This window comes from Urocampus carinirostris, chromosome 17, assembly GCF_059441175.1.
Source record: "Urocampus carinirostris isolate Australia breed hairy pipefish chromosome 17, RoL_Ucar_1.0, whole genome shotgun sequence".
Classification (NCBI taxonomy): Eukaryota; Metazoa; Chordata; class Actinopteri; order Syngnathiformes; family Syngnathidae; genus Urocampus; species Urocampus carinirostris.
Genome location: NC_142365.1, coordinates 15386082 through 15399425, shown reverse-complemented (window position 1 = coordinate 15399425; position 13344 = coordinate 15386082). Strand labels below are relative to the sequence as shown.

Below are 13344 nucleotides of genomic sequence, written 5' to 3'. Positions count from 1 at the left end.
CGTCTGCCTCGATTTTTGGCACGCAGATTTGTCCCTCTTGTTATTCCAGTAAATAATCACCCCAAACCGGTTGTATGTTCACCAAACCTTTATTGTTAGCTTTGAAACCATAACAATTAAACCAAAGAACAATCAACACAAAGTTTCTCAACCTTTATTGAAATTTATCACCCAAAAACGAGCGCCTGCAACTGAAACCCGCAGGTGATGGGGCTTGATGCTTACCTTCATCGTGGCCAACTCAAAATTTCCCGAAACTACAACTTAAATCAGCGGTGCGCCAGAGATTGCAAAAATACTTTAATGTATAAATTAAATCATTTTACACATGGAGCCCGAGCAAGAAACGGGCTCGTGTATCAAAGCAGCAGCAGCGTTAGGTACTCGGCACAAATACTAAAACGTATTCAAGTTCAATCGCCGATCGACTGAAGACTTTTCCCTTCAAAACAAAGAAAAAGCGCCAAGGAGAAGCCCCTCAGAGATTCTTCTGGTCCGATTGCACGTCTGTTAAAAGCGGCTCCTCTTCTTCCGTCTTCACGGCGCCTTCGCTCGATTCGGGAACGTCTTCCTTTTTGACGGAGGCGGCGAAGGCGCACGATTCAGACTCTCCGTCTTCCTCGGCCTTGACGAAGGCGCCGAGCGGGTGTTCGCTGAGCAATTTGTTGGGCGACGGCGTTGAGTCTGTGTACAAGGACGTCTGAGAGAGAGACAAAAGTTGCAAGTCAGACCACAGAAGCCACCCACTCGATGGTTTCTTTTGGTACTTACATTCTTATAATCTTCAAAACAGGAAGGATGGAAGTTCTGCGGCGAGAGAAAAATGTGGTGAGTCAGCGCTTCGGATATTGCGTTAAATATTGAATTGTCCCCCCAAGGAATGAAGCTCACCTTCTCGTCCACTCTGATGGCGTTCTTGAGGAACCAGTCCTCCTCTTCCTCCACCCAGTAAGTCTCGAACGGCTCCTCGCAGATTTCGCACAACTGTGGACGTAGTCACATTGAAGCATTAGGAAAGAAAGCCAAATATTTTTGGAGGGGCGACGTTGGATCTTTAGTTTACGATGGTTCCAAATACGGTAGACACCCAGGATAAGGTGACTCTGCCTTGTGACATCTTGTTTACAGTGCGGAATGAGATGCAGGGTTCGAACACTTATTATGGTTAATTTAAATACTTTTTGAGGACTTTCAAAGCCAATTAGAAAAAAAAACACCCCAGTAACGATAAAGCTTTACAAAAGAATGCAATAGTAAAGCGATGCCACCAGAGAGCAATTTTGCATTTTTAACCAGACTTGTTAGGAAACAAACAATTTCAAGCATTTCCAACCACTGCACCCAAAATCCAAGCACTTTACAATCCTTAAAAACACAACATTAAAGCACTATTACTAACTGAACATTCCCAATTTGACTGCATTTGAAGCAGTACCGTATCCCAGTTGTTCGGTCTGGAGTGTATGGGGCAACGTTTCAAATAACAGTTTACACTCACGGCGTTACACCAACGGACCACTTTTGGGCTGTACTTCTTTAAGGATTTTTTTTATATGGAAGCTTATTTAACAGTTTATGTTCACTGTGAGACACTAAGATGAAACCCCACAGAACAAACCGTAAACACCTGAACACGCCAGCCAAGCACCCACAGCAATTTGATTGTGTGAGCAGATCTGAAATTTAAGTGGTGTATTTGTTGATATGGGACACGGCCTCTGGCAGCATTATATAGAATCGAACATCACAGTGAAAAAACAATATCCTCAAGAATAGGCTTTTGTCTCCAATTTGGTGGGTTTTGTTGAATTTTGTCCCAAGATATATGGTGTCACATGCACAAGTACAGCGGTCAACCTTTTCAAATACAGAGCTACTTTTTCCTTACAAATTGGCGCCAAGGGCTACCATTTTGATATACATTTCTAAAATAGCTTGTTATTACTATGTTGTTGCCATGTTATTATTATTATTATTATTATTATTATAAGTCACCTCAACCATAAAAAATGTACTTGAAAGTTGCAGTGACCCATCACTGTTGAGCTATTTTCAGATTCTGTCCGCAAGGGGCTACCTGCTTGAGGGCACCATGTTTGACCCCTGCACTCGCATATTACAAATAAATAAATAGTACCAACTATATGCCATTTTGTTATTCCAATATTTTCATCCGTGGTAGCGGGGGTTCAGAAGGCATTACAATTGTTTTCTATCCCCTGCTATTCGTCAACTTAACTTCCCACATCAGAACAGACCTATAATGTCGTACCCTGAAGCTCTAGTGCATATGTTCAGACCCAAGCCAACCCACCTCAGCGACTTGGTCTTTGGCGGCTTTAACGCTCTGAAACTCCTTCTCCTTAGCTGCCGCCTGGGTCTTCTGAACCTCCTCCTCATTCTCCTTCTCAAAGAACAAGCTCTTGGCTCGCTCCTCAAGGTCGGCGATCTCCTCAAACTCGATCCAGTCCTAGCGATTTAAAAATAGATTTTTTTTTAAAATAAATATCAATAAGACGCGATAGCATCACGCTTTCCAGAGGGTGTCCCATTTCTTACCACAAGTCCGTAATACCAGCGACGATGCGTGATCTTTTTGCCGGCCACTTTGCCGGCGTGGTTTTGCCGAAAGTGCCAGTCCAGGTGGTCGGCGTAGAGGTCAGTCTGCGCAGCCGTGAACCTCATGCTGCACAGGCAGCACTGGTTCCCAGAGTACAGCTTGGTCACCACGCTCTCGTAACGTCTGGCAAAGGTACAATGGAAGAGTCATTCAAACTGTTACTGCTTGAGAAAATTCAAAGGAGTCCTCACTGTTTCATGTCTTCCAGATTGAAGTTGGTGAGGTCAGGGAAATCGTCCTCCACCTCCTCCTCCTCCTCTTCCTCTACAGGAAGAACCTCTGGTGCTGGTATTGGCAACTCTATTGATTGGAAATAAACGTTCAGAAAATGACGTTTCTCACTGCGAGTTCCAACATGGACTCACCGCTGGTGGTCACGGTCACTTCAGGCTGTGACCCTTTGATGATGCCGGTGGAGACTAGTTTGGAAAGTAAGTCGTTGACATCCACCTGACCAAAATGGTTCTCTGCAGAGGGCATTGGGGGGGAGGCAGGGACACAAAATATTCATTTTATTCTCACATATATACAGAGGAGTCAATGAGAGCTTACCTGGCTGGGTAAAAGGTGGCGGGTTCTGAGGCAGGTAAGGTTGATTCATGTTCAACACCTGAGAACAGAAACAAGAATATTAAATTGTTTTTTTCCCCTCTGGTGTGATCCAAATAATAAGTGGACTCACTGGTTGCTGCATATTGACGGGAGGAACTGTGGTGTTGAAGAAGGGGACAGGGCCCGGCTGGCTGAAGGGAGGGGCGGGGGGTAGGACGTTAAAATTGGCAGGGGGTTGCATGTTGGGTGGTGCAGGAAACCCAACGGCTCCCTGGTGAAACTGAGGGTTAAGGGGTTCCTGGAAAGCTTGAGTAGCCATTGGAAAGTTTTGCAAGGGCGGGAGATTGTTGTCGTACATTGGAGGGGGCATCGGCCGCATCGGGATGCTGAGTTGAGGTGCGAACCCGAGCGGAGGTTGTTGGTGGGGCGGGCCATCGAAGCGTGGGCCCTGCGGAGGTATATTGAAGCAGGGTCCCGGGGGTCCGGGTGCATCGAAACGTAGTGGACCGGCGGGGACTTCTTGCCGCAGGGCGGGGTTCTCAAAGTGCATTGGTTGTTGCTGATGCTGTTGGAAGCCCATCGGCCCAGGAACATGGCCCAGATTGTCAAAGCACTGGACTGGGACCGGATGCCCTGGCACGTCAAACCTCAGGGGAGCTTGATGACCCAAAGGACCCTCTAACGTGCCCATATTGTCCCTAAGTGGTCCGTGTGGGATGTGTGGTTCGTTGAAGCGCTCTGGCATGTTGTGCTGAAGGGGCCCGCCTTGTGGAGGACCCTCAAAGTGGGAAGGCTCATTGTTGAAGCGCTCTGGCATGTTGTGCTGAAGGGGCCCGCCTTGTGGAGGACCATCAAAATGGGAAGGCTCATTGTACCAGCCCCCGGGGTGTGTTATGGACAAGCCCATATGTCCTCGCGCGTCAAATCTGGCAGGGGCATGTCCGCCTTCATGTGGAGGGGTGTTTCTCGGGGAATTACCCGACTGATGAATATTTGACAGGAGCAAGGGGCCTTTCAGAATATTTTGAGGCGGGAGGGGCCCGTCATCGGAATGCACACTGTTGGGACTCTCGAAGCGGGGGACAGGACTCATGTCGCCCGAGTCTTTCTGGTGGAGCGGCGACAGGCGTTCGCGCTTTAACATGGGCACCTGGCTCTCCATAGCAGACGGACTAGGACAGTTTCTGAGAAGGAGGGTGCTCGAGTGAGGGGGTCCGTCCAGACGCCGAGGGTCAGGGTGTCTGGAGTCACCCGATGGGATGTACCGCCGTGGTGCGTCGTAGCCGCTCTTTTGCTCCTCGCGTTGACGCTCCGTCAAGGGGGAGTTCCACTCTCTTTCACCTAGAAATAAAAACCAAAAATGTAGCACAATTACACAAAACAAAGTTACTCAATTATTGTTTTGCACTCACTCGACTCTCTGGGATCAGCCCTCTTCCTGAAGCGAAGGCCTGTGAGGGCTGGGAATTCTTTCCCATGGTTGTACTCCTCTACCATAGGGGCAAGTGGCTGTCGGGATTCTTCACGTTCTACACTTCTCTCTCCTGTTAACAAACCAAGAGCTTTAGATGGACACAAGCTAAACCACACCGCCATTGCTCGTTTATGAAAATGATTATGTTACCGAGTTCCAGTGGTTCAGGGAGCAACTCCTCGCGTTCTTCCGAACCTTCCCAATCTTCGTCGGCACGGTGAGCCACCTGAGTCTTCTTCAACTTGGATTTGTGCTCAAAATAAGTCAACTGAGCTTGGTCCAAGGACTCAGCACCCGTGGGCAGTAATGTCTTTTGAGGAAATTTGGCAGAGGAATTCCAGCTTTCGGGACGCTGTTGCTTCTCCTCCTGATACTGGAAAAAGTTCTTAATCTTGTGGGCCATGTTAAGGAAGTCCTCCTGTGAAATTTCGCCACTCTCCAGACTCTTGCTCGCCTGCAAATTAAAAAGAAAAAAAAAACGAGGTATGACAAAAAAAGAATATTTTTGTGTGGTGGTAAAAGTTTGCATTTGTCTAGGGAATATACCCGTCTGAGCAGGTCTTTCTTGGATGCCGAGTTGAGGGCTTCGGGTATCTGAAGGTTGGCATCCACACTGAGCCGGTGTTTAGGGGTGCGTGGGGTTGTGGGTCGTGTTGGAGTACTGTACATTTTATGCCTCTGGGGCCCGAACTTGCCATGAGCATCCCCTGGTTTGAAACTGAAAGAGGTCGTACAAAGTTTGAGATTGGTTTGAAACCTAAGGAAAATGAGTTACTCACTGCTTGTTTTCATCCCAGCCGCTCCTCCAGCGAAGAGGAGTGTCTCTGTTCTGATTGCCACCCCCGTCATGGCCCCGTGGAGAGTCTCTGGACTTGGAGCGCCGGTCGTCCACTGGAGTCTTGGAGCGCCGGTCGTCCACAAGAGCCTTGGGCCGCCTGTCGTCTACTGGTGTCTTAGAGTGCCGACTCTCTGCCTGGTTCTTCTTGAATGCAGGTCGTTCATCTCGCGTGTTTTTTCCATGTATCAGTTGATCACCCCTGACCCTACTCTGTTTTCCTCCCTTAAGTGTTGGCGATGGGGAACGAGAAATGCTCCTAGTTCTTTTGGGCGACCTCCTGCCTTTCCGTGCAGCCGAGGCCGGTGAGTGCGACCTGGACCTGGAGCGAGTCCGCCTCTTGGCGTGCGACCGAGCGTTACCCCCAACTTTCTCCATGGCCTCAACGTGATCACGTTTGATAAGAGCACCATTCTGTAGCCTCCCCCTATAGGCTTTTGGAAGTTCCGCGACACGTGGCGAATCGTCTCGCTTATCGCAGAATCTTTTCTTCTCCTTCTGCTCCCCGTCTTTGTCCTCTCCTGCCTTGTCAGGTCCACGCTTCTTCAACCGTGGATCTTTTTTAGAGTTGTCTGTAGACTTCAGGTTCTCCATCTCAACATGCTTGTTTTTGGACAGCATATTTTTAGTCACTGAAGGAGTTTTGGTGTTGGGCTTCTCATCCTTTTTCAGAACTCGCCCTTTTTCTGGATGGAGCATTTTTTCTGCTGCGACAACAGGATGTATAATTGCAGGAGAGGCTTCCTTTCTAACCGAAGGTAGCTCTTTGCTTTTAGGGGCTACAGTGGGTCCAAAGCGGTTTAGACGTGGGTCTCTAGTGGGCAACTTTGGGTCACTTTGAAGCTGAGGCGTGGTCTGCGGTCGAACCACAGGGGTGGGCTGGCCGACCGGCTTAGGGGATGCTGTGAATGGTGCTGGGTTTGGTGTTAATGAAAATCCCCCCACCTGAAACACAAATATATCACAAGTGATTCAAGCAACTTCTTGACAGTGTGCTTATTTCAAACACTAAACCGGTCACCTTCTGAGCAAGGAAAAGATTCATAATTAACATTGTAAACCATTCTAGATTGACAATGTCTATAGTCAGATATTAGTCAAAACAGATTTATGATATTTACATTATTGAGTAGTAGCACGAAAAAAAAGTGGAAGTCGGATAAAGAATCAGAATTCTTTTATCCAGCCGACGGCTTGCTGAAAGCAAAAACATTTTCTGGGATAATAACCAATTGGAGCTCAGCATTATGTATATGTACAGATTTCACAAGAAAACTGCAGACATTATATAATCCACAGCAACATTTGGAGCAACTAACTCACGTTCAAGATCAACTGTAATCCCTCTTATTGCTGTAATGGATGGACTTAACTGGGTAAAATTGTCGACAACATTCATCAGAAATTTATTTCAAATACTAACACAATAAACAAAATCTTTATAGACATTAAGAATGCAACATTTGCCTACCAGTTGCGCTTTGGTCTGCTCCAGTTCCAACTCTATCTTCTTCTGCTGAAGCTCAAGAAGCTGTTTCTGCTTGGCCAACAGTTGCTGCCTGATCATTTGCTCTTGGTTCACACCAGACTGAACTACCGGTGGCGTTGGCATAGGCCGGGGCGGAGGGGGCTCCTCAGACTAATGTTTGGGAACGGGTGTATAAGGAAAAGAAATTATAGACCAATTAGAGACCAATGAAGAAAATCCGCTCCCCCGGGCTAAAATAAATAATTATCAAACTGACTAACTACACACCTGTTTTAAGAACTTTGGGTTGACATGGATGCTGGCATTTACGGTGGGCGGTAGCGGCTTTATAGGCCACGCTGGATCCACGGAGTTGACACGAACATCTAGCGCATACAGTTTCTTCAAAGGGAACACTTCGTCCCATGTTGATCGCAACTTGAACAAACTCTTTCTAGTGTTCTCATCCACCTACAGGCAAAATGCATCGTTGGTCGGCATTTGGTTTCGAAAAAAGATCAATGATAAAAAAACAAAATTGTTAAGGTTATGGCATCAAAAGATTAAGTCCAAAACATAAAGAGCACAACCTGAGTAGCCAATTAATGCAAGCAACAAGTGTGGCCACTAATACAATTGGAAAGTGGCAAAAGAGGAAAAATAAATTACCTTTTCAAAGACACATATAAATGAAGCGATTAGGTTTTTAGCAAACACTGCAAGGTATTCTCCTCCAACATTCTTCACTATGGAATCCACTAAGTACAAAACTGGAAGCTTCTCGGCTGCTGGGGCCTAGAGCGATAGAAAACTCAACAAGTTTAGAACACAACAGGGGTTAAAACATTTCACAACAAATGAAACGTGTTGACAAAAAAAAAAAAAAAAACTATAATTTGGGATGGTGAAGGACTAACACCCAACTTCACTTGTAAAATATATCCAAACTGGGAAGGAGGAAAAAAAAAAACTCCTTCGAAGACAAGTCCAAGTTAGTGATGGAAAAAAGGAAAATCCTGGATTTGCGTGGTGTAAAAAAAGTCTGCTGGATCCTTGAAGCAGTTTACCTCCAGAGAGGGTTTCTTGCCCATAATCAAACCACTCTCTGTACTTTACCGTGGGACTTATTAGTCTTGTTTCTTGACACATTTTGCAGTTATTGGGAGTGGGGGGCATTGAAAACAGTTACACAACTCATTTTGGAACCATTTTAATGCAGCTGCTTTCAAATTGCTGTGACTCAAGTGGAGAACTGAACCACACAGCATCGATGTTATTGTTTATAACAAGTCAGAATCAAACTCAACTTAAGACATTCAAAAATAACCAGACTTGCCATAATAAAATTTAATTGGGAAATAAAAGATGACAAAAGCACATTTCACATTTTTTATTATTAAACATTTTAGCCATTCAAGAACAGTATCATATTTCACGTTAATGGGATCAGGGCTGCGCAGTGGCATGCGTCAAAAGCAAACAATGAGCATCAGGGCACACTGCTAACGGAACTTTATTTATTAACTCCATTTGTCACATTAAAAAGACGTGAGAAAAAAAATCCTTATGATACGAAGCACCATCTTTTCAATTATGAACTTTGACCACATAGACAATGTTCCAGGTTCAACAAACGCAAACCTATGAAGCAAAAATCCACCATAAAAATGACAGAATTGTGGAACAAATCACTAGTTGCTTTGGTACATTGGGCAATCATTACCCGTACTGCTCTCAAGGCGGAAGCACCAAATCAAGGTTGTGTTAAACTAGATAGAAAACAAACATGTATACATTACATTAAACAAATTTTAACTAAAATTACATTGCAAATATTAAGTTGTCTTTGGTCAAATATTAACCTGTTGTCCAACATTCAGTGAGATTATGAAATTCATGGAGGTTATTAAACAACTATGAAAGGATCAAAATCTATTTCAATTTCTTACCTAGAGCCATTACTGCCATAAATAAGCACACAAAACAAAAAAAAAATATTGACTCGTCTTCACAGTCATCGATAAACGTCGTGAAACATTGTATGCAGCAAGATTAGACATGGCACTCCAGGGTGAACATGTAAGCATTTAGAACCAGTCGGATGACAACTTGCTTCAAAATGTGTAAGCAAGTCGGGAAAAGTGTGCAAAGTATTCCAGAATGCAGTATAATCAGTATCAAAAGGGGCACGCCAAAAAAATGTAAACCTCAAATAAACTATTTAGAACCTGTTTACTCCCAAAAAGGTTGAGGTCCCTTAAAACTATAACAAGCTCAGAGACAATTTCATCCCCTGGGCAATCACCATCCTTAACAAGCACACGAAACTGAGAAAATATTTATTATATAGAATTTTATTTTTAAGTCTTATCACAATGCACTATTCTCTGTTGTTGCACTAATGGTCATGCAGCCCATTGAGCATTTTTTGTAATTAAAATCTATAAACTTGACTTAATTTAACAAATACTCTGATGGTTTGGGCACATGGAGAGGATGGATGAGGAGTGAATGTTGAAGAGGATCTACAGAGCAGAAGTCAATGGAAGGAGACCAAGAGGAAGGCCGCAATTGGCGTGGATGGATGGTGTTATGAGTGCACTGCAGGAAAGAGGTCTAAATATAATGGAAGCTAGAGCTCTTGTTGGTGATAGAAAGGAGTGGAGAGGTGTTGTGAAAGGATAGTGGGATTGTGGACGCGTTCTTAAGGATGGGCAGGGCACCTGTATGATGCGGCAGGGGTAAACCAGTGAAAGTTGTCGGTCCCTGCTGTTGAACAGAAGTGTGTTGCGTCACCCTGACCCAAGTGAAATGGCCACTTTCTTGTGAGGGACGAAAGCATGACGAACTTGGGTACAGTGGTGCTTGACTTGTTTGGGTGTTTGGGCATTTGGGTTGGCCATGGTCCAAAAAAAATTGCGTGTTTTTTGCTGCTTTATTCCTTTTTTTAAATTTTCTTTGTTTTGTTATGTGTCTTGCTGTCGGTCACCCCTCTCAATGGATAGGACCAGGGTAGATAGAATTTTAACAAAGGCCAGTCCCTAAACACGTTGTAAATATCTACCCCCTCTTTATTTTGATGATCTCATCTCTTTTACTCCTAAAAATAAATATTACAAGTTTACCGTGGAGTGCCAGGTCTAGATAGATAGATAGATACTTTATTCATCCCCGAAGGGAAATTCACGTTTCCAGCAGCATCCCTAAGCTGAGAACAATCGAAAATAACTGAGAACAATCGGTCTAATCTCGTTGCATACAATATTGATATCACTGACGAAGAGTATTCTAAAAGCAGCATTATGTCACATATACAGGTGAACGGATGACGTAGGCAAGTCGAAAATTGTCAGCAAATTTGTTTTATTATATTTTTAAAACAATACGTGTTCAATTAACAGAGCCAAATAAAATTTGGATTTAAAAAAATATATATATTATTAAAAAGTAGATTGAAGATAGTCGACGTCACTCGACCAAAACCTCTCAAAGAATTGTGTCATTTTTATGTCGGACTTTGCTTCACGTTGGAACAAGTGATTATTAATCAGCGTGAGAATAACAGACAAAAACACGAATGTATGTTTTAATATACAACTACAGAAAAAAATGACAATACGAAAAGTACCACGAGTAAATACGACCGACATTTTGCTATCGTGGACGCCATGTTTAAGCTAGCAAAGCGGCTAACCGCACCTTGATAAATACAAGCGAAATTTGGAACAAAATTAAAAGAATATTCTTATCATAGAAACCTTGCTTATTTGTGCTTCAATTATCTCGACGATATCCTTGGCGAAGTTGACGTTTTCCTCGGCCAGAATGGTCAGCATGTTGATGTGCGGCTTGCTGTTGAAGGTAAGGTCCTCCAGCGACGACTGATACTCTCTGCAAGCGTCCTTCCTCGCCGCACTGTCGGCCATCCTTAAGCAAGGTGAAGCTACCACTTTGTTGGAGGCATTAGGCACCATGCAGTCCATTAATCTCACAGACAAGGTTATTTTAAAACGGGTTTTTTTCCGGCGTCGTTCTTCAGCCCGTTGACGCCGATCAGAAAATGGCGTCTTGGACTAACGGCCTTCATACGTCTCAGACAGAAAGAGCTTGGGAGACGTGGCTATTGGTTAATTTCATTTAAACGGAAGCAAATATATGATTTTCATTGGCTACTGCTCCGTGACGGACATGGCAACAACCCAATTAAAATACCGAGGGGTGGCGCGACTTACGCAATGAGTGACGACGAATGTTAAAACAAAGAGTTATGTAATCAAATAATTAATTTGGAATTTTGTGTGTAAAAGTATTGAAAATATTTTTCTCATATATTTACTTGTAAAGTTATTAGGTTGTCAAAACTTTGAAATTAACAGCGAATGTTTCCGCGAATGCCTATTGGCCTTTTTTTTATTAAGGAAGCGAATAATCGATTGTAATTGGTTGTTTTTTGTGACAGACACGGAAGCACCCATTAGAGCCCCACGCACACCTAACGCCAACCGCGTGGGGGAATTTGGTGTCGACGCCTTTGGCTGCAGAATATAAACCGCGCCTTGCCCCTGCACACATGGCGGTTTTCAGCTGCTCTGTCCCCCCCGCCCCTTCAAGATGTTTACGTCGTGTATTTTCAGATCATAACACCATTAAAAAAAACCACTTAACTTAAAATTAGATAGCAATTACTTTTACAGTATTTACTAATGCGCTTAAAGAAAAGGCAAATGAGGGCTACGTTGCAAAAAATGTGAGCCCTACATTTGACTTTGCGGTTGTTCGCGAACAAATGAGCTTTATGAGCCTCCTATCCACTGATCCCCTTTCTCTTATGATTGGTCAATTTTTTTTTCAGGGATTCTTTGCGGCCGACTTTGCATTTCTTGGGTATAAAATGTTAAAATTGTTTTGTATTTTGTCTTTTTCTTTGTTGATTTATAAATATTTTAATTTATATCTCACACATTGACAAATCACTCAAGATTTAATTCCTCTCTTCCTCAAATCCCTCAGTACCTGGACCATACACACCCAGAAACACCCACATCTTCCTTCCCCACTTTACCTGAACCCACATCAATTCTAAGGACACCTCCTTCCATTCCAGTACTCTCTTTCACTCTCTTACTCACCAACGAAGCCATACCTTTCCTAGCTCTCCATGTAGATAGATACTTTATTCATCCCCGAAGGGAAATTCACATTTCCAGCAGCATCCCTTCGCTGAGAACAATACAATACTAAAGCAAAAAGAATACAATATACAAATACCCAGTGTGACGTGCAAATGCCCACTGTAGCGTGTTATATAGAATAACTAAATAGTGCTACACAGAATACATATTGCAATAAGATTCGGTAATATGCAATGAAGGTGGTGTGGTTTACTGTGGGCTTTTACTCTGCCGGGTAGAGTTAAAAAGCCTCATGGCATGAGGAAGAAAAGATCTCTTCAGTCTGTACTCACTCACATTTGACACTCTGCCTTCCACATCGCCAAAACACACCTAAGCACCCCCTCTCAACTTAGTTTACCTCAATGCAATTGCAAGACATCCAACCTTCTCAGAAACAAACTTCTATCTCACCTCGTTTTTTCTCAATTGTACTACAACCACGCACATTCAGCACTCCGAGGCTCAAGTCTTTCACCCTCTGCGCGACATTGACTCGTTGTGGGAGGTTGATTCAGAGGAGGGGATTTCCAGCCCCCTTGCTCTGCCACTTTTAGACGCCTCTTTTGTCATGCAGGAGATATAGTGGGAAAATTCTGGTCTTCTGCAGCAGCACATGGATGTAACCATGTGTAAGCATATCACACCTTATGATCCTGATCAGCCCTCCCTCCCCAAAAAGTTTTATCATTTAAGTGCTAATTTTAATCCCCCCCCTAATCATTCATTCTAATACATAATAAATGGTAATATACGGATTAAACAACAAAAACCTAAAGAGCCGTTTGGGAGCAGTAAGAACCAAACATTTTAAGTGAGCGGAGCTGAAAAAGCCGGTTATCCAATAAGAGTCGGAATTCCCATCTCTTCAACAGACCATTCACTTCCTCGTGTATAAAATTAAACCCCTGTCAAAGACGTCACAGAGGCTTATTTAGAACACATACCTGTGTGGGGGCTTTAAAGAGCAAGAAGTGGCACGAGTAAGATATACTGTAGCATGTGCCAACGAATCTTGAAATAATTTCATTATTTCTTTAATTTATGTTTTTGGCGTTTGCATTATAAAGAATTACGACACAAATTTGTATTTTCTTTCTACCTCAAAAAACATTTTCTCCCATTTTTTTGTTTAATACCTTTACATTTCTTTTTCAAATCTTGCTTTATTTTAGAACTATATAACTTTACCCAAACTGCAATTGGTCCTTTAGTAATATGGAA

At 43.5% G+C, this 13344-nt stretch overlaps 1 protein-coding gene across 1 annotated transcript; it reads right to left on the bottom strand.

Moving 5' to 3' along the window:
* Nucleotides 1-138: 138 nt before the first annotated feature.
* On the bottom strand, nucleotides 139-11043 carry pcf11 (PCF11 cleavage and polyadenylation factor subunit). Its single transcript, XM_088320973.1, has 17 exons — nucleotides 10708-11043; nucleotides 7619-7744; nucleotides 7238-7420; nucleotides 6953-7120; nucleotides 5426-6426; nucleotides 5193-5364; nucleotides 4797-5100; nucleotides 4585-4716; nucleotides 3303-4513; nucleotides 3173-3230; nucleotides 2986-3087; nucleotides 2812-2920; nucleotides 2560-2743; nucleotides 2315-2470; nucleotides 892-984; nucleotides 772-807; nucleotides 139-700 (listed from the first exon to the last, which is right to left on the bottom strand). Exons 1-17 carry the CDS (start codon nucleotides 10930-10932, stop codon nucleotides 479-481), a joined length of 4482 nt encoding a protein of 1493 aa, XP_088177099.1. The 5' UTR covers nucleotides 10933-11043; the 3' UTR covers nucleotides 139-478.
* Nucleotides 11044-13344: the final 2301 nt, after the last annotated feature.

Bases quoted from the DNA above. Each gene is read 5' to 3' on its own strand.
- pcf11 (XM_088320973.1), bottom strand. From the start codon at position 10,932: ATGGACTGCATGGTGCCTAATGCCTCCAACAAAGTGGTAGCTTCACCT. The intron at 5,365-5,425 runs GTGAGTAACTCA...GACCTCTTTCAG, and splicing joins GGCTGGGATGAAAACAAGCA to TTTCAAACCAGGGGATGCTC. The intron at 3,088-3,172 runs GTAAGCTCTCAT...TGCCCTCTGCAG, and splicing joins GCCACCTTTTACCCAGCCAG to AGAACCATTTTGGTCAGGTG.